Source organism: Geotrypetes seraphini, chromosome 3 (assembly GCF_902459505.1).
Source record: "Geotrypetes seraphini chromosome 3, aGeoSer1.1, whole genome shotgun sequence".
Taxonomy (NCBI): Eukaryota; Metazoa; Chordata; class Amphibia; order Gymnophiona; family Dermophiidae; genus Geotrypetes; species Geotrypetes seraphini.
In genome coordinates, this window is record NC_047086.1 from 174,852,842 (window position 1) to 174,876,890 (window position 24,049).

At 43.3% G+C, this 24,049-nt stretch overlaps 2 protein-coding genes across 5 annotated transcripts in view; both read right to left on the bottom strand.

The window, feature by feature from the left end:
* The window catches only part of FNDC1 (fibronectin type III domain containing 1), a 308,460-nt gene that overhangs the window by 40,308 nt on the left and 244,103 nt on the right, over positions 1-24,049 (bottom strand). For all 4 annotated transcript variants that reach the window (XM_033938087.1, XM_033938083.1, XM_033938086.1 and 1 more), the window contains exons 13-14: positions 12,780-12,926; positions 11,523-11,753 (exon numbers count right to left, since the gene is read on the bottom strand). In XM_033938087.1, the coding sequence (XP_033793978.1) occupies positions 11,523-11,753; positions 12,780-12,926 (378 nt within the window). The remainder of the gene's footprint in view (positions 1-11,522; positions 11,754-12,779; positions 12,927-24,049) is intronic.
* Positions 17,748-18,354, bottom strand: LOC117357457 (proteasome maturation protein-like). The gene is given in 2 exon segments (XM_033938088.1): positions 17,748-18,306; positions 18,309-18,354. Coding segments are annotated over 2 exon segments (411 nt in total). The 3' UTR covers positions 17,748-17,941.

Consider the following 24,049-nt stretch of genomic DNA (forward strand, 5'->3'; position numbering starts at 1 on the left):
ATGTCATAAACAAGATGGATGTAGCACTTTAAAGAGACACAAATAGACAACTCTTACTCTGGAGTTTTCAATATAGTTAAGATGGACAAGTAAGAGTACATATTCCTCCAAAAACCTAGTAGCATAGATTCAGCTGAATATTTGTCTTATGATAACCAAAGTTGTCAATTAGTATATTCACTCAGTGTCTCTCAGTGTCAGTTAGTGTCTGTCAGTGTCACTCAGTGTCAGTTAGTACATTCACTCAGTGTCTCTTTCATTGACTATCACAGTAATTATTATACTGAGGCTGCACTGCTAATATTTTTATTATAACATATATACTTCCCCATCCATATTCACAGAGGTTAGGGGCAGAGCCAGCCCGTGAATATTGAAAAATCACGACCCACCCCTAACTCTGACCCATCCCCAACTCCCTCCTGCCTCCCGGACCTCTCCACACCTTACCTGATGGTCTAGTGGTGAAGCAGGGCAGGAGTAATCTTCCTACGCTCCTGCCCCATGCAGAGCAGTCAAAAAAAATGGCTGCCATGAGTTCCCACTGTAGTCTCGTGAGAGCACGAGAACTCATAGCAGCCATTTTTGTTGATGGCTCTGCATAGGGCAGGAGCGTAGGAAGATCACTCCTGCCCCGTTTCACCACTAGGCCACCAGGTACACTCTGGAGAGGTCAAGGAGTTGGAAGTGGGTCAGGGTTTAGAAACCGAAGTCATGAGTCCTAAACCCATGAATTTGGAGGGAGAAGTGTATGGTGAAAGATGGCAGATAAAGAACAGTATGGTTAATCTAATCTGCCCAGTAAGGTGACTTGAGTTGTTGTTATCATGCACTAAAGACTGCCAATAATAACTGAGTTAACAAATACTCCACATAACCAATGCCATCCACAACTAGTCAGACTGGAAGAGGAACAAATGTTAAGCAAATAGAAGTCTTTGTTCCACAGGGAATATCAGAATGAGACTATTACTATTTTAAGTTCTTTTATTTAAAACATTAAAGAGAATTCTACTGACACTGCTCTGGGCAGGATTCCCAAAATTTTACATTTAAATATTAAAGATGTTGGGCCTGTGTTCCTATTTTCCGGATTTACTGAAGTGGTATAGAGGAATCCAGAACCTTTGGCAGCCCTCGCACTGGCACAAACGTGATTTACATTATTCCCATGAACTTTCTCTACTTGCAGAGTGGTTCCCCCACTGAAAGGTAAAAGTAACTATTAATGCCAGTCATACATTTATTTACTTGTAATGTAACTCAGTACCTTAATAAATGTGTGATAGAAAAAGAGTAGCCTGCCCACTTTCTCAGTCTATGTTGCTAATGATAAAGCCCAGCTGCCAGTGTGATCATCTGCAAGATTTCTCTTTTTCAAGAACAGCCTTTGTGTATTCCTCCTTTGAACTCCCACCATTTTGGCAAGATGTGTTAGTACATTGGTTTACAAAGGGAAGAAGACAATTCTACCGCAAGTACAGAGCAAGCAACAGCAGAGGAAACAAAGAGACAAGGCAGTGTATAATATTCAATGGTCAAATTTATGGAATAAAAGATGACTCAACACAATTTGTTTTTTTTTTGGTGGTAAGGCCTGCATCAGGAGTCTGGTATGTTGTTAGGAAAATGGGACCATAGCACCAGAGCAGGATTAATTCTTCGAGGGCCCCTAGGCACACAAGTACACTTGGCCCCCTAGCCGTGCCCCGTCCCCTGCCCCACCCCATTTATTTACCTGTTTTCTTATTTACTTATTTATTTCCACTTTTATTTTAAATTTTTTTAAAAAAAGATTACCATACCAGTGCCAGTGAACCGTTTTAGTTCTATTTTGGGGGGACTAATACATTGTTTAATTAGCTTTCAGAGGTCAAAACCTCTTTCCTTAGGTCAATAAAGTATACTGCTGTTACAGTATCCTGTCCTGACCTGAGGAAGGAGAATTTGGTCTCTGAAAGTTAGTCAAAAATGTATTAAAATTAGTCCAATAAAATGATCACCGTATTTCCATTTTCTATTTATAAAAATTTATCAACACAGCTACAATACTACTTTATCCTAAAGCAAAAAAATTTTAAAATAGAATTTTTTTTCTACCTTTGTCATCTTGATTTTCATATAGGTTATCAGGTGAATTTTGTGTTTGGGTATTCCCATTTGCACTAGCGTTTTCCATAGTTTATTGTAATCCATACATTCAAAAGCTTTGCTGTAATTGATGAAGCATGATGCTAACGGCACAAGTTCTCCCCACTTCCATCATCTGCCCCCTCTCTTCTCCCCACTTCCATCATCTGCCCCCCCCCCTCTCTCTCCACCCAAGGCAATTCCATCGCATTATCCTGCCCTTTCCCCTCATCCAGCATATGCCCCCCATCCATCATATGGGAAGGCAGCAGTGCTGGTGAGGGCCCCTTACCTTCTCACTGCTGTTGCTGCTTTCCCTTATGCACCTGATGCTGTCAGCACAAATTCACCCCACTTCCATCATCTGCCCCCTTCCCATATGTGCCCGATGCTGACGGCACAAATTCACCCCACTTCCATCCCACATCCCACCCCACTTCCATCATCTGCCAAATTGAATGATTGGTTTATTAATATTCTTATCTTGATTTTAGAAAACTATTGTAGACCCAACTGTTTGAAAAATTTGTATCCTAACCGGTTGTTTTGTTTAATAATTCTATCCATCCGTCTTGCAATGTATCTTCTTTTAAATTGTATTTTTATTGCATGGTCGGTTCTTATTTGTTGTAAATCACTTAGAACCATTCTTTTAAATTGCATTTTTCTTTTAAATCATATTTTCTACTGTAGGACCAATTCTTATTTATTGTATTTTGTTTTGAATTGTTTTTTCCTTTTAAATTGTACTCTCCACTGTATGATTTGTGCTTATTTGTTGTAAAAATAAAATTATTATTATTATTCCCATATGTGTCCGACGCTGACGGCACAAATTCTCCCTACTTCCATCATCTGCCCCCTTCTCTCTCTCTTTCCCTTATCCCCTCTTCTATCATTTGCCCTCTTCTCCAGTCCCCACTTCCAGGCCGGGACAGGGCACAGGGCAGACAGGCCTAGTGGCTGGCAGGCAGGCAGGGCTGCCCCTGTACCTTTTTTTAAATTCCGGCAGAAACCCTCCCCTACTTTTTAAAAATTCTGGCAGGCCCCTCACCCCTACCTTTTTTTAACTCCTCCCGTACCTTTTTAAAATTCCAGCAGGCCTCCCACCACTACCTTTTTTTAACTCCTCCCGTATCTTTTTAAAATTCTGGCTGGGTCCCGCCCCATACCTTTTTAAAACTCCTCCTGATCTCTTCCAGCAGCAGCAGAGCAGTGCACAAGGCAGGCACACACTGCTCCCTGAATGGCTGCCATCAGTTCTTGCGGGATTCGCAACAACTGATGGCAGCTATTCAGGGAGCGGTGCGGGACCAGGCAGCGCGTGCCTGCCTTGTGCGCTGCTCTGCCGCTGATGGAAGAGATCAGGAGTTAAAAAAGGTACAAGGGGGGCCCAGCCGGCATTTGTACGGTATTTGTTGTTTGCCCTCCTTCAGCGGCCACGCCTGACAAGTTTGGACCTATCCATTAATCCAGCCCTGCACAGCACAGATCACAGGTCTTTGTTAAAACATGGAATATTCAAAGAATATGGACATATGCTTTGGTGTGCACTCGATCTCGTGGTTTGCATTCAGTGCACTCTGAAGCATTCACCCATAGAGTTTCTTTGAGGATTCCAGATGCTAGTGCTGGGCAGACTTCTATGGTTTGTGCCCTGATTGTAACTGGAGAGATTTGGAAGGGCTGAAGTAGGGCTTTGATGACAGCTTCAGTAGTTGGAGAGCAAAGCTAGAGCTGGGCAAACTTCTACAGTCTATGCCCTAACAATAGCAAGGACAAGTCAAGATCAAGCATGCATATGTAGTATTACATCTTATCTTATGCTATGAGTTTATCTTGTTGGGCAAACTGGATGGACTGTAAAGGTCTTTTATATATTGTCATTTACTATGTTACAGGAAGTTGCATGTGGAGTCCAAAAGGTGCATGACAATGATCTCAACTAGGGTAGGAATAGATAAGCAAGTCCTGCTACAGTACTGCACTTTGTAGCTGGTGTTAGTCCTTGAGACTAGGTAGTAAGCAGCTTTTACTTGCTTCTTGAAATAGTAATTCTTTTTTTTCATAAATATTTTATTGAAATTTTGAAGAAAAAACATCACGAACAAATAAAAAATATCAACACAATACTAGAAAAAGAAAAATAAGTCATAGGGTGTCGTAACTTAATAATCCAAACTAAATATAATAACATTAATCCTTTAACTTAACTAGTATTGATGTTGAGGTAGCCCATACGTTTCCACAATATCAGAAAATGGTATCCAATCTTGTTGATGTATTAGTTGTCTGATCTGACACATAACAGCTCTTTTCCAAATTTCCCAATTAACAATTAATCATTGTATTTTATATATTAGGTTATTCCATATTGAAGCCCAGGGTGTTTTATTCCATTTAATATTACCAGTTTTTTCAAATTCTTGATATTCTTGTGTTGAGTGAAGGCTTCTAGGGAGTGCATTCAAGTTAATGAAGGGAATAGACTTAGTAGATAAAGACAGGTTGTTCACCCTCTCCAAGGTAGGGAGAACGAGAGGGCACTCTCTAAAGTTAAAAGGGGGATAGATTCCGTACAAACGTAAGGAAGTTCTTCTTCACCCAGAGAGTGGTGGAAAACGGTTACGCTCTTCCGGAGGCTGTTATAGGGGAAAACACCCTCCAGGGATTCAAGACAAGTTCCTGCTGAACCGGAACGTACGCAGGTAGGACTAGTCTCAGTTAGGGCACTAGTCTTTGATCTAGGGGCCACCGCGTGAGCGGACTGCTGGGCACGATGGACCACTGGTCTGACCCAGTAGCTGCAATTCTTATGTTTGGGGCTATTCCAGAAAAGGCTCATTGGTGGGTGTCAAATTTAATGATATCCTTTGGAGTGAGTGTGGTTAGAGATACACGTTGGGAGGATCTTAGGTACCTTAGGATTATGTAGAGGTAAATTCTGTTCTTCAAGTACTCTGGCTCATTTCCTTTGAGGGCCTTGAAGGTCAGACTTAGAGTTTTAAATTTAGTCCTGGATTATACTGGTATCCAGTGACATTTTTGCAGAAATGGTGTGATGTGATCAGGTTACTTACAGCCTTCTATCAGTCTTGCTCTATTATTTTGAATCAGTTGGAGCTGGTGCAAATCTTTTGTTGTCAGACCAACATAGAGTGCATTTCAGTAATCCAGTCTTGATGTTATCATAGCATGAATCATTGTGATAAGAGAGAGGATGTATAATTGTCATAGATGATAGAAGGAGCTCCAGAAGATTGTTTGGATTTGGGGGATCAGCATAAAGTGTTAAGTCTAGCTGCATCCCAAATTTCTTGATTGAGATTTAAGAGGGCATTCATATCTCCCAAAAGAGTTTAATGTCAGCTATGTGGCTTCTTGTGTTAGGGCAGTATCTCTTAAATCGTATGCAATGGCACAGTGATATGCCTCAAAGAGATTCCAGGTGTGCCACATGAGATTCCAGAATTTTTCTTTATTTTTAAAAATTCCCTTTATAAGTATACACTAGAATAGATGACATTTACATTGCATACGCAAGAGTCTGTCAATGTTATGATTGCTTGTGTGCGTAAAGATACAACTGCCCAGACAAGTATAATTCTTTGAAAACTAATGGCAATTAATTTTATTTTTTATGGTAGTTATCTTAACTTGAGCAACAAAGCAATCAAGGCTTTGTTACCGTTTGGAGCTTCTTATCTTTGTGAACTTGGATTTTCAGCTCTGACAGAAATTACATCGAAAAAAAGAAAATGGCTGCAGATGGTGGATGATGAAATGCGTCGACTATCGAGCTGCGTTTTGAGTTAATTTGCTCTCAAAAACAAGCACATCCATCACATTGATTAGCAATTCTAGTCTATCTACTTTAGTTTCACCGATGTATCCATACATAGCTTAAATAATTTTAAATATATAACTCTCAAATTATTTTTTTTGTTGGTTTTGCAATTTTATAATTTAAATTATAATGTGCTGCAAAAAAACCCCACATTTGCTCTGTTTAGTGTATTGTGAAAAACATTTGCTCCATTTAATGTGCCAGAGCTAAAAAGGTTTAAGAAATACTTCTTTAGGAACCCACAGGAGCTCAGTTTTACTTGGGTTCAGGAAAGGTTTATTGTTATCTGTCCATTCCTGAATTGCTGTCTAATAGGTAGTCAGTATATTCAAGACTGTAAGTCTGGTTCAATGGACAGTTTATTCAGGACAGGTAAGTCTGGTTCAGTAAGTATAAGTATCTGCAAATCATTTGCATAGATGTAGAACTGGGTATGCATTGAGTGAATCAACTCAGCTAGAGGCTTGAGGAAGATACTAACCAGAATAGGCAACAGTATCAATTCTTGTGGTACCCAACAGGTCAACGCCTATGGTAGCAATGAGGTACTATGAACAGTATGGACTCTTGCCTATCTGAACCAGTAAGGTCCAATACTACCGAGACCCATTTCTGACAATTGTGCTATCCCTCCAGGGTATGCATATTAAGGTCTTCAAGTCTCTTGTCATTTGTCTTTTGTCACAAGCCCCGTATCTTTTTTATCACCTTTCTCTGAACCACCTCAAGTCTTTTGATGTCCTTTATGAGTTACAGCGTCAACTGAACACAATATCCAAATGATACTGGTCCACAGTGTTAAAAGCTGATGAGAAATCCAGAAGAATTAACACTGAGGCAAATTCCCAGTCTCAGTTTCTGTGAAGATCATCTACTTAGGATACAAGGATTGTCTGTTCCAAAAGAGGGTCTGAATCCAGATTGACATGGATTTAACTAGTTTCTCTCTTCTGAACACAGAGGGCCTCATATTCAGCCTGCGGGAGGCCAAGCTGTGGTAACCCTGGATATTAAACACTGGGGCCATATCCGAACTGGAACCCTGACAACTTTAAAATTAGCCCCAAACTGAGCCTTTTATAAAAGATGAAATACACCAGCCAAAGATACATGTTCTTATGATGAGCACACAAAAGTATCAGTGATGTTTGTTAGCGCTTTCCTGTGTTAGTCTTTTATTATGAGAGCTGTTCTGCAATTATGTCTATGTGATATTTAACTTGTTATGATTATAATTTTTGTAAACTGTATAGTTAATATACAGTATATAATTAAAAAGAAATAATAAATAAACCAATCTAATTAATAAGTGTTTCCATACTGGGAACAAATCCATATATGTAACACCATTTACATGTGTAACTATCGAATGCTATAAACTTGCATATACAATAGTAAGGAAAAAGGAAGAAGTTTTTGGTCCCCTGTTAGATTACAAAAGTTAGATAGTTCAAAACCTAATCAATGCTGGCACTGTCATCTAGACATAGGGACACTGGATCATCTGTTGTTCTATTGTCCTTTGATACTCAACTTTTGGAGATCTATATGGGAACATATTAATTTGATTCTAGAGACTGCGGTTCTGCTGTCATATGAAATGGTAATCTGTGGGAGAAGGAATGGGAGTGGCTCTCTGTAGCAATGAAAAAAGCGATCAGAGACAAGAAGGTTTCGTTTAAAGAATGGAAAAGGTCAAAAACGGATGAAAACTGGAAAAAGCACAAGCAACATCAAAGCAGATGCTATAAGGCGGTAAGAGGGGCCAAAAGGGACTACAAGGAAAAAATTTCCAATGAGGCAAAAAACTTCAAGCCGTTCTTTTGATACATTAAGGGTAAACGACCAGCAAAGGAAGCAGTGGGGCCGTTGGACGACCATGGAATAAAGGGAGTGCTGAAAGAGGACAAAGCCATCGCTGACAAACTGAACACATTTTTTTGTGTCTGTGTTTACAGAAGAGAATATACACAACATACCAAAAGCTGACAGACTATACCTAGGAAACGAAGACGGGAAACTGTCTGGGTTGACGGTCAGTCTAGAAGAGGTATGCAGGCAGATTGACAGGCTTAAAAACGATAAATCCCCTGGACTGGATGGCATCCATCCGAGGGTAATCATGGAATTGAAAGGGGCTATAGCTGAACTGCTTCAACTAATAACCAATCTGTCAAGCAAATTGGATAGGATTCTGGAAGACTGGAAAGTGGCACATGTTATGCCAATCTTCAAGAAAGGTTCGAGGGGAGATCCGGGAAAGTACAGGCTGGTGAATCTGACCTCGGTACCGGGAAAGATGGTAGAGGTGCTGATAAAGGACTGCATCATTGATCACCTAGATGGACACAATCTGATGAGGACCAGCCAGCACGGCTACAGCAAAGGAAGATCTTGCTTGACGAACTTGCTGCACTTCTTTGAGGGAGTAAACAAGCAGATAGACAAGGGTGACCTGGTTGACATTGTATAGCTGGATTTTCAGAAGGCGTTCGACAAGGACCCGCATGAACGACTACTTCAAAAAACTGCGAGCCATGGAATCGAGGGTGAAAAACTCACGTGGATCAAAAAAACTGGTTGGCGGATAGAAAACAGAGAGAGGGGTAAAAGGACAATACTCGAACTGGAAAAGCGTCACCAGTAGAGTGCTGCAAGGTTCGGTGCTTGGGCCTGTGCTCTTCAATATATTTATAAACGACCTGGAAATTGGAACGACGAGCGAGGTGATTAAATTTGCAGACGATACGAAGTTATTCAGAGTAGTGAAGACGAAGGAGGATTGCGATGACCTGCAACAGGACATAAACACGCACGAGAAATGGGCCGCAACATGGCAAATGAAGTTTAACATGGATAAGTGTAAGGTGATGCATGTCAGTAACTAAAATCTTGTATACGAATACAGGATGTCTGGTGCAGTACTCGAAGAGACCCCCCAGGAAAGAGACTTGGGAGTACTGGTCGACAAGTTGATGAAGCCGTCCGCGCAATGCGTGGCGGCAGCAAAAAGGGTGAACAGAATGCTTGGAATGATTAAGAAGGGGATCACAAACAGATCGCATAAGGTTATCATGCCGCTGTTCCAGGCCATGGTGCGACCCCACCTGGAATATTGCGTCCAGCACTGGTTGCCATACTTGAAGAAGGACACGGTACTACTCGAAAGGGTCCATAGAAGAGTGACTAAAATGGTTAAGGGGCTAGAGGAGTTGTCATACAGTGAGAGATTAGAGAAACTAGGCCTCTTCTCCCTTGAAAAGAGGAGATTGAGAGGGTTCAAGATAATGAAGGGAATAGACTCCAAGGTAGGGAGAACGAGAGGGCACTCTCTAAAGTTAAAAGGGGATAGATTTCATACAAACGTAAGGAAGTTCTTTTTCATCCAGAGAGTGGTGGAAAACTGGAATGCTCTTCTGGAGGCTGTCATAGGGGAAAACACCCTCCAGGGATTCAAGACAAAGTTAGACAAGTTCCTGCAAGACCAGAACGTACGCAGGTAAGGCTAGACTCAGTTAGAGCTCTGGTCCTTTACCTAAGGGCCATCGTGGGAGCAGACCGCTGGGCACAATGGACCACTTGTCTGATCCAGCAGCGGAAATTCTTATGTTCTTATCTCCTAAAACTCCAATAAATAGACATAAGAGCAGATTACTTGGTATAATGACCGGGGGTAGCCATTCAAATGGTGACTAAAAATTGGAAGAATTTTGCCAGATTAAATTTCACCTTTTGGTAGAATTCATTATGCTTGTGTTATAAATACGAGAAAATGAATTTTGAACTAATGGGTAATAATAAGTTGTTCAAATTGACATGGGTCCGTTGACTGATTTTATCAATCTTAATTAAATGGTTTATTTTCCTATTTTCGGTTTGGTTTGCACATCTGGGGGGTTTGTGGGAGGGACAGGGATACTATATTAGGATTTTATTGAATACATTGGAATAAGGGTGGGGGGAGGGGGTGAAAATGGTTTATTATATATTTATTGATTGATGTTTGTGCTGTTTTTCAAATTATGTACTGTTTTTATACTGAAAAATGAATAAAGATATATATTAAAAAAAATAGTAAGGAAGAAGGGAGGCTTCCTCAAAAAGGCAAACTTTGTCAAATGGGAGGTAGATTTCCATGTTGAAAGGTGAGCAAATCTTCATCATCAAGCACTCCTCCAGGCCCCGGATGTAAAAAAAAAAAAAAAAATAATAATAATAATAATTTCAGGGTTATACATAATTTCAAGAAAGTATAAATGTCAGTATATTTCTGTTTGCAACCATAGCATATACATATAATTGAAGGGTACTGTGTATAGTCAAAAATAAACCCAAAATGGGGGGGTCTCAATTCTTCCTCTCCTTCTCCATTGCCAGCAGCCCCCGTGAACTGGCAGCCTTCCCTTGCCATTAGCACCTGCCTGTCCCCCCCCTCAAAACCAGCAGTGTTTCCTTCCCTCCCTCCCTCCCTCTTCCTCCCCTGACCAAGGATGACTAATTCCCCCTCCTGGAACCCAGTGAAAAGACTCCCAGACTCACCATGCTTCCCTGGTAGTCTAGTGGACTGTTGGGGCAGGAGTGATTCCCACTCGCTCATAGCCGTGCTCTCTCCATGGTGAAAATGGCTACTGAGAGCACAGGCAAGAGCAAATGGGAATCGCTCCTGCCCCAATGGGCTGCTAGAGCACCAGGGAAGCACAGTAGGTCTGGGGGTATTTTTACTGGGTTTGGGGAGGGGATAGGCTATTCTTCTATGGTTGGGGAGAAGAAGAGGGAGAGATGGAAGGTAATGTTGCCAACTGGGGGGTGGGCATGCAGGTGGAGAAAGGCTGCTGGTTTGGGGGAGGGTGTTATCAGCTAGAGAAGTCTGCCGGTGTGGGGATGCTGACAGTGGGAGAACTCTGGTGGATGGGGGGGGGGGGGCAGCAGAGGAGGAGGTACACTACTGGGAAGGAGGGTGGTAGGAATGCCCGACACCACAGGGAAAGTAAGGGGAAGAAGGGTGGAATATAAACCCTTGGTTTATAAACAAGTTACCATTTTTCCTCTAAAAAAGGGGGACAAAAGTGGTACCTTGGTTCATATTCAGATGGGTTTATATTCAAGTATATATGGTACCCAGAAGACACCTCTTTTCCATATTCATAAGTCTCTTCATTTTGCAAAGTACACAAATACTCATACAAATTCTGCCCTTTATATAATTGCGAGTTGCACGGCCTTTTTACATATGTACATAGTTTACCCCCTATATTAGATATATGGTACAGGGTTATGTTTCCAAATATCAACAATGAAGGCAAGGAAATACATTTTTTTAATTTCTCTTCTGTTTTGTGCTATAAACCATGGAGATTAGACTTACCTTGAGAATTAGGTTCTGCATTTGGGCTAGTGGAAATTAAGAAGCGTCCGACTCGTTTGTCTCTGTCTTCCATTAATGCCAGTCTAAGGGTGAGTATTTGGCAGAGAAGCTAAGAAGATTTTATAACTTTATCTATAATGGAGATGAATATTCTTTTTGATAAACAATTGAATACAGTACCTGTTATATAATCTCCCTTTCCAGGTTTAGCCCAGTCTAGGATGACAAAGGAATGGCAGCCTTCCACAGCCACAACGGTGAGATTGTAAGAGATTTTCTGGGGAGGTAAGTCGAATCCCCTCAAGTCAGTGGGTATGATGTCTTCCAAGCTTTCCACCTGAAAGTGTTCTAGTGCTTCGGTTAAGGAGCAAGGGGCTGCTGGGTCCTTACTGATGTAAGTCACATAAGGAGCTGGAAAAACAAAGAGACGTGCAGTGAATAATGAAAAAAATCTCAATGATAGGCAGGTTATTACAAGCAAGAACAATTCCCTGTAGAGGAAAGTCCAGACTTAGTACGGGAAACATTCAACGCGCTACCGGAGGATGTGATAAGCAGGAGCACGCTGCAGGGCTTCAAAGAAGGTTTGGATAGGTAACTGGAGGTCAAAGGGATTGAGGGGTAGATAGGAGTAGAGGTAGGTTATAGGGATAGGATTAGAGGTAAGTTACAAAATTAGTCTTGACCACTGTTCAGGCAATAGGCCTGATGGGCTGCCGCGGGAGCGGACCGCTGGGCAAGATGTACCTCTGGTCTGCCTCAGCGGAGGCAACTTCTTATGTTCTTATGTTTGGTGATACAGAAGTTTTTAAAGTGGTTGATACCCAAATCTTACTTCCAAATATGTGGGTATAGCCCAGCTTCTGGTGCTTATCCAGTACTGGTGATATTCCCACTGGTACCCAGAGAGCTACCTGGATAAAGTTAGGACAACCCAGTAAATGGACAGAATATCTCTGTTAACTGAGTAACTTAGCTGAAACCCCAGACCACCCTGGTACTATCTGGATAGCACCAGAGTGGTCAGTGATCATTGTGGCCTGAGAGTGCAGACTTTAAAAGACACTATAGCTTCCATGCAATATCCTCTTCCTAAACCCTCACCTCCCTCCCTTACAGCAAGGATAATGCTGATGTGTCCTCAATAAATTACTCGCAATGTACTTGTCTAATGTATTTGGGGAAAGGGGGAGAAGTAAAATTCTTGCCAATTAGCTACAATTAACCAGCAATCTTATCCACGGCAAATACTGGAGCCCACAAAAGAAGAAAAACTGCGTTATTAGAATAAAAGTTGCATTGTCTGTAAGAATGCGATACTTGTCATAACAATATGTGAATAATTAAAAAAAAAAAAAAGATATGCCATTCATACTTTCCAGAGCACGTAGGTCCCTGCCCCAGAAATGCTGTGGAATAAAAAGAATGTGGTCCCACCTGTAAACCGTTTCTTTCCAGCTGCATCAAGATCTGTCACAGGAATGGAGTTGAAAGGCCTGTTGTCTGGCTTTTCTTCAGAAATCGAAGGCTTTGTTGTCCATAGTACCGTGGTTGAAGGCACAGTGGTCTCGACTATTTCATAGTCTAAAAAAAAAGAGAGAGAGGGAGAAAATGCAGTCTATTCTTAGTATGTAAGCTCAGTGTGTTACCATTATTATTACTGTCATTACTACATTTTGCAAAAGGGAGCAGTGTACTATTAAAACCACTTTATTAAGCATCAAAGATGATATCCACTTTTAGGGGGTCATTTTATAAAATCACTTTCGTGTGTGTGTGTGGTCTTATTCACCTATACATGACCTGTTTACAAAATTCCAACTGGTGTAAAAGTACGCACGTTGACATGATGATGTGTATACTTTGCTGGTAGGTAAATACAGGGATGGAGTTTGGACAGAGTTCCAAGTTTCAAGTTTATTCAGGTTTTTGATTAAACGCATATCCAAAGGTACAAAGCGTTGTACATAACAAAAATTTTTAAAAAGTTAACAAGGAGAGTAATATTTTAACAAATTAGACATGCAACATTAAATTGTGAGACATACTTGGGTAAACTAACTTATTTAACCCACGAGAAACAATGGGAAGAAAGGGGAGAACTACAATTTTTTTAAGAAAAAGTACACAAAGGTAAATACATAAGGGATTAGGAGGGAAAGAATTGCTGGGGAAGATAAGTGTCAATAATGGAGACTGTTAAAGTTAAAATGGATTGTTTTTTCAGTTAAAGGCATCTTTAAAAAGAAAGCACTTTAAACTGCTTTTAAATTTCTGCAGATTTCGTTCAGTTCTTAGATATAAAGGGAGAGAGTTCCAAGTCATTGGGGCTGTTACTGAGAAGATAAGGGCACGTCGAGTACCGATTATTTTCAAAGAAGAGATGTTAAGAGTGTGCCGTGAAGCTAATTTATATGTGTACTTAAATAGTCTTGGCGTGGACATTTTGACCTGCTCCCCGAGAGGAGTAATTATTCACACCAGCAATTTAGGCACAATTTCTGCTGTTTACACTAGTATTTTATAAGTTGACTAGGGGGCTCATAATCAAAAGAGAAAAACATCCAAAAACCAGCCTAAGTCAGCTCTTGGACGAACATTTCCCAAATACCTTCACATGCCGATAATAAAAACAGGTTTTGGACGTATTTCGAAACGACCTGGGCCTACATAGTGCCGCTGAATGACCAAAGCTAAATGGGGCATTTTGGGAGGAGTGTAGAGGGCGGAAGTTGGGCGGGACGTGGGCCGGCTTAGACTTAGTCGTACAGCATGTATAACTGAAAGTTATACAGCCCAGGATCGATGGAACTTGGATGTTGTGATTTAGACCATGTAAAACATGGTCTAAGTCACAAAAACCCACCTAAAGTCACCAGATAAGCACTGCAAACACATAAAACAAACTCCCACACACTACCCCAGTGATCACCGACCCCCCTCCACCCCCATAAAAACATTAATCACACCTTTACAATTTAGCCTCCAGACCATCATCACCTGGGCATCTGGCATAGGAAAGCCTAGTCGTCCAGTACAGAGGCGGCTTAAGCCATCTTGGGGGTGGGTTAGGGACTCATGGAGAGGAGGACCAATGCCCATAAGCCCCTGTAATCACTGCATTGATGCTTAAACATGTGCACTCCCCTATACACCCCCAAAACCCTTTTTTTACTGGCATATAAGTGGCTCCTGCAGCCATAAGGGCTATTGGGGTGGTAGATAAGTGGGTTTAGGGGATTCTGGAGGTGGTTTGGGGAGCTCACCGTGACCTATAAGGGAGCTGTAGTGAGGAGAAGACATGGCATCCTTTTTGTGAAGTTCACAGCAGTGCCCTGTAAGGTACCCCACTATTTAGGTGGCATGTCTGGGTGTTCAGTCCATCACTTTGCAGACCCCTCCCACGTCCAACAGGGCTTGTTCTAGGCATTTTGGACTTGGACGAAAAGTTGGATGAAAATGTGGTATAAAGATGGACGCTTTAGCGACTTGAACGATCAGATCGGCAGGACGTATAGTTAGACGATTTTCTAAACAAAAACGTTTTGGACATATTTTTCAAAAATGTGTTCTAGGCTGTTTTTTTACTTTGGACGACTTGTGACTTAGATGAAAACGGACTTAGACATCCCTTTCGATTATGCCCCTCCACGTGTTTTTATAAAATCGAATGTAAGCAGATGCCTGCTTACTCTCTTAAACTAGTCACCCTGTTAAAAAAAATTACCCTCTAACAGGTAGTTGTGTCATGGCAGAGCTAGTTTGTGAGCCCCGGATTGGCAATTTTATTTTCGTCGCTCTGGGGCTACTTTGTTCTTATATTCCTGCAGGAGGGGGTAAGGTTGGGAGAGGGGGTATTTGGGGATGGGAAATGGGTGGGGGAGAACAAGAGGGTAAAATCTTGTTTTACAATTGTCTTGCTGTTGTTGGCAGCTTCAGTTTATATACTTGAACTATGTTGTTTTATTATTGCTGATTGTATGTTACCTGTTAAATAAATTACCCTCTAAGAAGGTAATGCTATAAGTGGGTGTCTCCTTTTAGGTGCTCTGATGCCACAAGTGAGAGTCTATTCTATACCAGCACCTAAGTGCCCAGATTCCCTCACAGAATACTAGCCTAACCCAGTATTGATATGCCTTACTTTTTGGTGTCCGCAGTTATATACCAGCCATAGATCTTTAGTAACTGCAGGCATCCAAATGTGTCAGGGGTTTGTGTAATTTCTACAGTAAAGTCTTGGTTAGCCTTCCCTGAATGGAAAAACTTAAAAACTTATAGCTTGCTGATCCTTTGCTACCAGACAGATTTAATAGGACATCAGGCCGCCCATTGGTACAAATTAATTTCTGAATTTTTGAATAAGAAGCCAAAAAATAGCAGTGGCGTACTTAGGGGGGGGAGGTCCTCCCCGGGTGCACGCCCTGGGGGGTGCATAGCGGTCTGGATCCGGAACATCCTGCCCTAATGTTGAGAAAGACCTGCACCTCAGCACGGCTGCCGGTGCACCCCCTCCGATATACTTGCTTTGGAGCAGAGTCGGCAGCCGCGCTGAGATGCAGAAAGGTCCCGCGATGAGTACGTCTGCCGGCTCTGCTCCGGAAGAAGTAAGTTACGTTGGATGGGGTGGACACAGCAGATGCAGGGAGTTGCGATGACTGCATCTGCCGGGTCCACCCCCTCCGACGTAACTTACTTCTTCCGGAGCAGAGCCGGCAGACGTACTCATCATGGGACCTTGCTGCATGAAGGGAGCAGACTTCAAGAGTGGTGGAAGGAGAGAAAGGGGTAAGGGTGGTACTGATGGAATTGGTGTGCAGGGAAAGGGAAGAGAGGCATAAGGGGAAAGATACTGGATGGAATTGGATTGGAGGGAAAGAAAGGGGGTAGATGCTAATTGAAGAGGGGTGGATGGAAAGAGAACGGGTAGGCATTGGATGGTAGTAGGAAGGGTAGAGGGGGAGCCTATGCTAGATGGAAGTGTGGATGGGAGAGGTAAGGGAGCAAATGCAGGAAGGAAATGGGAGGAGAGAACGAGGGGAGCAGAAGCTGGATGGAAGTGGACAGCGAGAGGAGAAGGTACTAGATGGAAGGGGTAGAGAAAGAGAGCACATGATGGAAGGAGGGGATAAATAAAAGGAGGGTACATGGTGGGGGAAAATGAATGAATTAGGGAAATACTGGAGGGGGTGAGGGAAAGAGGTGGCGAGCTGTAAGTAGACAGTAAAAAAGGAAATTGATGAGAGGGTAGTAAGAACATAATCTAGACGGATGCAGAAAATACATTGAAAAGGAAAATGAGGGAAAAAAGGGAAAGGGATTGCAGAGGAGAGGTGTGGGAGAGGGAAAGAGAGGAGAGAGATGCCAGACCAATGGGGGTGAAAGGAGAGATGGAAAGGAGAAGCATACAGTTTCTGGAAGGGGCATAGAAGGAGAGAAGATGCCGTATAGGGGCAGAGAGCAGACAGTGGATGGAAGGAAGAGAGTAACAAGAAGATGAGGAAAGCAGAAACCAGAGAAGACAAAGGTAGAACAAAAATTTAGGAGACATGTGTCACTGTTTCTGTGGTGTTGCATTGTATGCAGAGTCCAGCTTCTTGCTGGTTCAATTTAACCTTTGTCTATATATTTCTATCTTATCTCCCCTTTTACAAAACTGTGGAGCGTTTTTTTAGCGCCAGTTGTGATGGTAGCAGCTCTGATGCTCAGAATTCTACCACCATGGCTAAAAACCACACTACAGTTTTGTAAAAGGGGGAGGGGTTAGTTTGTGATTACATATTCTATACTAGGCGAAGGTGTCTTCTGTGTTCTGTATGTTCAAAAGATATGGTTTTCTGTCAGGATTGACTGCAGGATTGATCTGTACTAGTCTGGCTTGTTTAGTTTTACAATGGATGTATTGATGTACTGCTCACTGCAGTATGTAAGATGCTGCCTTTTCCTAGGTATACTCTTGTGTGACGTTTGGATTGTTACTAAAAATCATGTTTTTCATACAAATGGGGGGAGGGTGTCAAAAAACGATGGGCCCCGGGTGCCACATATTCTAGGTACGCCACTGAAAATAGTCTTAGAGACATTTGGAGCAGCGAGATAAAACAGTATATTTCTTTTTTTTTTTTTTTAACTTTAAAAAAGTTTTAATAAAATGTTTTAAAATTTTTATGGAACACTAAATTGTGATGTAGTCAGGAAATGTCTGGTTTGTAGAAATGTGGAGCATTAAATTAAATATTTGGATTTTCCTGCATACTTTTGATTCAACATACTTCCACTAATTTAAATAGTTTTGTCTTCAAATTACACTTTTTGCTGTTACAGCCAGCTCCTGGGTCAAAATTTAACAATATTTAATCACACACTTTTACAGGGACAACAAATGAAAACAGATAGTTTACCAGATAGTTTTTAGTAACTATTTTAATGAAGAAAAATGATACCCGAGAATGTAAGCCAAAACTTTAAACTGCAATTTGCCACTTGTATCATCTTATATTGCAGTGCAAGGAAAGAGTGCAATTTCTGGAAATGTGTATATCATCACAATGCCCTCCCTCACTTTCTCTTCAATTATAAAGATCAAGTAGGCAGCCTTTCTACCATAAGCCAAGACTATGTTCCAACATGACATGTGGTTCTCCCATGACTTCACTTTGTGACGAGTCATTTAGAATATCTTCAAAACCAATACATTCATCATTCCCTTTCAGTGTGTCCAGTGCTATGTTTGAGCTCCGAAGAAATGGGAGACGTTGAACCTGTTTCACTGCCTTGTATTCCATTTGCAGTTTCAGAGGTGCATGTATCCCCTGAATATTTCTCAATGTAGAAAAATTCGTTTTTTCTTCATTTGCCTGAAAATTTTTCTCCGATAGCTCCAAAGGGTGACATGGCAAAAGTTCATTTTTCACACTGGTAAAACCTGCGCGCAGAGTATCCTGTATTCCATATGCTCCAGTATGAGAGGAATACTGTCCTTCAGCTGTGACCCTAGTCCCCTGGTATTCATCTTCCGCTTGCAAGCGCCTGTCTCTTCAAGAATCTGGCGATATCTCGTTGGCCACGAATTTGGACTTGGAGGTTGAAATGTACAAGGTCAGCATCTATGAGACAAACTTTGGTTATTTTTATTGCATAGGATTTTTTTGGACCCCCAGTTCGTTTACAAAAATTAGACAGTTCAAAGTCTAATAGATGCTGGCATTGTCATAGTGATATAGGGACAGCTTGTTAGAGAACCGACGAGAGGAAATGCCACTCTGGATTTAATCCTAAATGGACTAAGGGGACCTGCAAAGGAAGTGGAAGTAGTGGGACCGTTGGGAAACAGTGATCATAATATGATCAAGTTCAAGGTTGAAGTAGGCATACCGAACAGAAAGAGAACCATAGCGACATCTTTCAACTTCAGGAAAGGAAACTATGAAGCAATGAGGGAAATGGTAAGGAAGAAACTTAGGAACACTTCCAAAAAATGGCAAACAGTAGAACAAGCCTGGTCTTTTTTCAAAGACACAGTGAGCGAGGCACAAAATCTGCACATCCCCAGATTCAGAAAGGGGTGCAAAAAGGGTCGAACAAAAGACCCAGTATGGATGACTAAAATAGTGAAGGAAGCGATAGGCAATAAGAAAAATTCATTCAGGGAATGGAAAAAGGACAAAACTGAAGGGAACCAGAAGGAGCACAGGAAGTATCAAAAAGAATGTCACCGTGTGGTTCGAAAAGCCAAAAGAGAGTATGAAGAGAGGCTAGCCAGGGAGGCACGAAATTTCAAACCGTTCTTCAGATATGTTAAAGGGAAACAGCCAGCTAGGGAGGAGGTAGGACCACTGGACGAAGGAGACAGGAAGGGAGCGGTGAAGGAGGAGAAAGAAGTCGCAGAAAGACTCAACATGTTCTTCTCATCTGTATTTACAAACGAAGACACAACCAACATACCGGAACCTGAACAAATCTTCAATGGAAATCAAGCAGAAAAATTAACATCCATGGAAGTGAGCCTTGATGATGTACACAGGCAGATAGAAAAACTTAAAACTGACAAATCCCCGGGTCCGGACGGAATCCATCCCAGGGTTCTGAAGGAATTAAAGGAGGAGATAGCGGAACTACTGCAGCAAATTTGCAACCTATCCTTGAAAACGGGCATGATCCCGGAGGATTGGAAGATAGCCAATGTCACGCCCATCTTTAAAAAGGGATCAAGAGGTGACCCGGGAAACTACAGACCAGTGAGTTTGACCTCGGTTCCGGGGAAACTGACGGAAGCACTGATTAAAGAACACATCGATGAACATCTGGAAAGAAACGAACTTTTGAAAACAACCCAACATGGTTTCTGCAGGGGGAGATTGTGCCTAACGAACTTATTGCACTTCTTCGAAGGAATTAACAAACGGATGGACAGAGGAGACCCCATAGACATCATATACCTTGATTTCCAAAAAGCCTTTGACAAGGTGCCTCACGAACGTCTACTCCGGAAACTGAAGAACCATGGAGTGGACGGAGACGTACATAGATGGATCAGAAACTGGTTGGCGGGTAGGAAACAGAGGGTAGGGGTGAAGGGCCACTACTCGGACTGGATGGGGGTCACGAGTGGTGTTCCGCAGGGCTCAGTGCTCGGGCCGCTGCTATTTAATATATTCATAAATGATCTAGAAACAGGCACGAAGTGTGAGATAATAAAATTTGCGGACGATACAAAACTATTTAGTGGAGCTGGGACTAAAGAGGAATGCGAAGAATTGCAAAGGGACTTGAACAAATTGGGGGAATGGGCGGCGAGATGGCAGATGAAGTTCAACGTTGAGAAATGTAAAGTATTGCATGTTGGAAACAGAAACCCGAGGTACAACTATACGATGGGAGGGATATTATTGAATGAGAGCAACCAAGAAAGGGACTTGGGGGTAATGGTGGACATGACAATGAAGCCGACGGCACAGTGCGCAACAGCCGCTAAGAAAGCAAATAGAATGCTAGGCATAATCAAGAAGGGTATTACAACAAGGACAAAAGAAGTTATCCTGCCATTGTATCGGGCGATGGTGCGCCCGCATCTGGAATACTGCGTCCAATATTGGTCTCCGTACCTTAGGAAGGATATGGCGTTACTCGAGAGGGTTCAGAGGAGAGCGACACGCTTGATAAAAGGGATGGAAAACCTCTCATACGCTGAGAGATTGGAGAAACTGGGTCTCTTTTCCCTGGAGAAGAGGAGACTTAGAGGGGATATGATAGAGACTTATAAGATCATGAAGGGCATAGAGAGAGTAGAGAAGGACAGATTCTTCAAACTTTCGAAAAATAAAAGAACAAGAGGACACTTGGAAAAGTTGAAAGGGGACAGATTTAAAACGAATGCTAGGAAGTTCTTCTTTACCCAACGAGTGGTGGACACCTGGAATGCGCTTCCAGAGGGAGTAATAGGGCAGAGTACAGTACAGGGGTTTAAGAAAGGATTGGACAATTTCCTGCTGGAAAAGGGGATAGAGGGGTATAAATAGAGGATTACTGCACAGGTCCTGGACCTGTTGGGCCGCCGCGTGAGCGGACTGCTGGGCATGATGGACCTCAGGTCTGACCCAGCAGAGGCATTGCTTATGTTCTTATGTTCTTATGTTCTTTGGATCATCTGTTATATTTTTGTCCATTGATACTTAATTTCTGGAAGTCAATTTGGGGACAAATTAATCTTATTCTTGAATCAGCAATTCCCTTAACCTATGAAGCCACAATTTGTGGTACACTTTTACACGTTAAGCCTTCTTTGGATAAATATAAAAGTCGTCTTTTTTTTTAACATGACGGGAATAGCTATTCAAATGATTACACATAATTGGAAGAAGTATAACAGATTGAATTACACATTTTGGTGGACAAATGTTTGTACCACTTATAAGTATGAGAGAATAAATGCGGAATGTTTAGGGTTTAGTAATACATTTAATAGAGTGTGGAGCCCATTGACTATGTTTGTTACATCGCAATAATTTTCATGTATCTTTCTTTTCTTTTTATTAGATTTCCTTACACATCCAGAAGAGAGAGTAGGGGGAGGGAAATATATTTTGATTAATAAAATTACTTAACTATAATATTGTAATTACATAATATGTCTTCTTGTATTAATAATTGGGAGGAGGGGGGAGAAAATGATTTGTTTTATGTATTAATTGTGTATTTAAATAGTGTGTTTTATACAGCGTTTATGTTCAATCTAACTTTACCAGCAAAAAAATCACCAGTGAGAAAAAAAGTCCCCTGAATCACCAGCAGCAACGGTCCTGAGCCGCAATCTCCCCGCCTTCCCTCAAGCCCCAAAGAATTACAAGCAGCGGCAGACCTGAGAAGCAAACCCCACCTCCCTCCCGACCTGAAGCACAAGTGTGACAGCGTCCTGAGCTGCAAATCCCCACTCCCTCCCTCAAGCCCCGAAGCAGCTGAGACATGAACCCCCCTCCCTCCTACCCCAAAGCACCAGTGCAGCAGCGGTCTTGAGCCACAGAGCTCTCCTCCCTCCTTCTCTCCCTCCCTCCTGACCCTTAGAAGCAGAAGCAGGTGGTAGTCTTCAGCCGTGAACCCCTTCGCTCCACCGAAGCGCAGCCGGTCATCAGGAGGCAGCCTCAAAACAGGCTGCTCTTGGCTAGTCCCGGCTAGAGAGTTGCGCGGGGACAGAAATCCCACCTGTCCCCACCCGTCCCCGCCAAAGTCCCACCCGTCCCCACTCGTCCCCGTGAGGAATCCCTCCGTCCCCACCCGTCCCCGTGAGGAATCCCTCCGTCCCCACCCGTCCCCGCGAGGAATCCCCTCCGTCCCCACCCGTCCCCGCGAGGAATCCCCTCCGTCCCCGCCCGTCCATATAAACTTCAGAAATAGTTATTTCATTTAATTATGCTACTGAATTAAAGGCTCTGGTAGAAACCCATTTACAAATAAGCAAAAAGACTTTATTAATTTGAAAATATTAATTGGGAAGAATACATACTTTGCAAATGGGTTTCTACCAGAGCCTCTAATGTTTATAAATTTTTATCAACACAACTAATATACTACTTTATCCTGAAGCAAAATAAAAAAAAAGAAATATAATTCTTTTCCTACCTTTGTTGCCTGGTTTCTGCTTTCCTCATGTTCTCATTCAATTCCTTCCATCCACTGTCTCTCTTCCTTCTGCATCTTCCATTTGCTCTGTTACTGTGCCTCTCCCTTTCTTCCCCCTTCCAAATTGGTCTGGCACCCATCTTCTTCTCTCTGCTCCCCCATAGTCTGGCATCTGTCTTCTTCCCTGCCAGTGTCTTCTCCCTACTCTCTCTTCCCCATTTCCTTTCAGCGTCCTTCTCCCCCCCATCTTCCCCATGTCCTGTCAGCGTCCTTCTCCCCCCTCTGTCTTCCACATGTGCTTTCAGTGTCCTTCTCCCCCCTCTGCTTCCCCATGTCCTTTCAGCGTCCTTCTCCCTCTCTGTCTTCCCCATGGCCTTTCAGCGTCCTTCTCCACCCACCCCCCGTCTTCCCCATGTCCTTTCAGCGTCCTTCTCCACCCCTTTGTCTTCCCCATGTGCTTTCAGCATCCTTCTCCCCCCTCTGTCTTCCACAAGTGCTTTCAGAGTCCTTCTCCCCCCCCCGCCCTTCCCATGGCCTTTCAGCGTCCTTCTCCACCCCTTTGTCTTCCCCATGTCCTTTCAGCGTCCTTCTCCACCCCTTTGTCTTCCCCATGTGCTTTCAGCATCCTTCTCCCCCCTCTGTCTTCCACAAGTGCTTTCAGATTCCTTCCCCCCCCCCCCCCGCCCTTCCCATGGCCTTTCAGCGTCCTTCTCCACCCCTTTGTATTCCCCATGTGCTTTCAGCGTCCTTCTCCCTCCTCTGTCTTCAAGTGCTTTCAGAGTCCTTCCCCCCCTCCTCCAGTCTTCCCCATGGCCTTTCAGCGTCCTTCTCCCCACTCCTTCTCTACCGCCCCGGGTGCAGTACAGCCGGCCAGGTCCCCTTACTTTTGTGGCACTTCCCCGACCGACTGACAACAGCCCCGGTCCGACAAACCTCCCTGCCCTTAACTGCGAATCTAAATTACCTTATTACAGCTGCTGTAAGAAGATAATTTAGATTCGCGGCTACAGGGCAGGGAGGATTGTCGGACCGGGGCTGTTGTCGGTCGGTCGGTCGGGGAAGTGCCACAAAAGTAAGGGGACCTGGCCGGCTGTGCTGCAACCGGGGCGGGGTGTGGCGGGGCGGATCGCCCCCTCCCTTGGTAGCCACTCGAACCGCGAGGCTACTCTCCTCCTTACCTGCACTGCCTGCAGCACAGAGCCAAACGGAAGTCTTCCCGACGTCAGCGCTGACGTCGGGAAGACTTCCGTTCGGCTCTGTGCTGCAAGCAGAGAAGGTAGGGAGAAGAGCCGCGCGACTGAGTACATCCAGCTTTGTTTAAGCCCTCCCTCCCCTCCGACGTCAGCGCTGACGTCGGGAAGACTTCCGTTCGGCTCTGTGCTGCAAGCAGAGAAGGTAGGGAGAAGAGCCGCGCGACTGAGTACATCCAGCCCCGCAGGAACCCCGCGACCCTCGGAGGCGTCCCCACGGGATCCCCGCGACCCTAGGGGGCGTCCCCACGGGATCCCCGCGACCCTAGGGGCGTCCCCACGGGATCCCCGTGACCCAAAGGGGGAACCCGCGGGATGCCCGCGGGATTCCCGTCGTCCCCG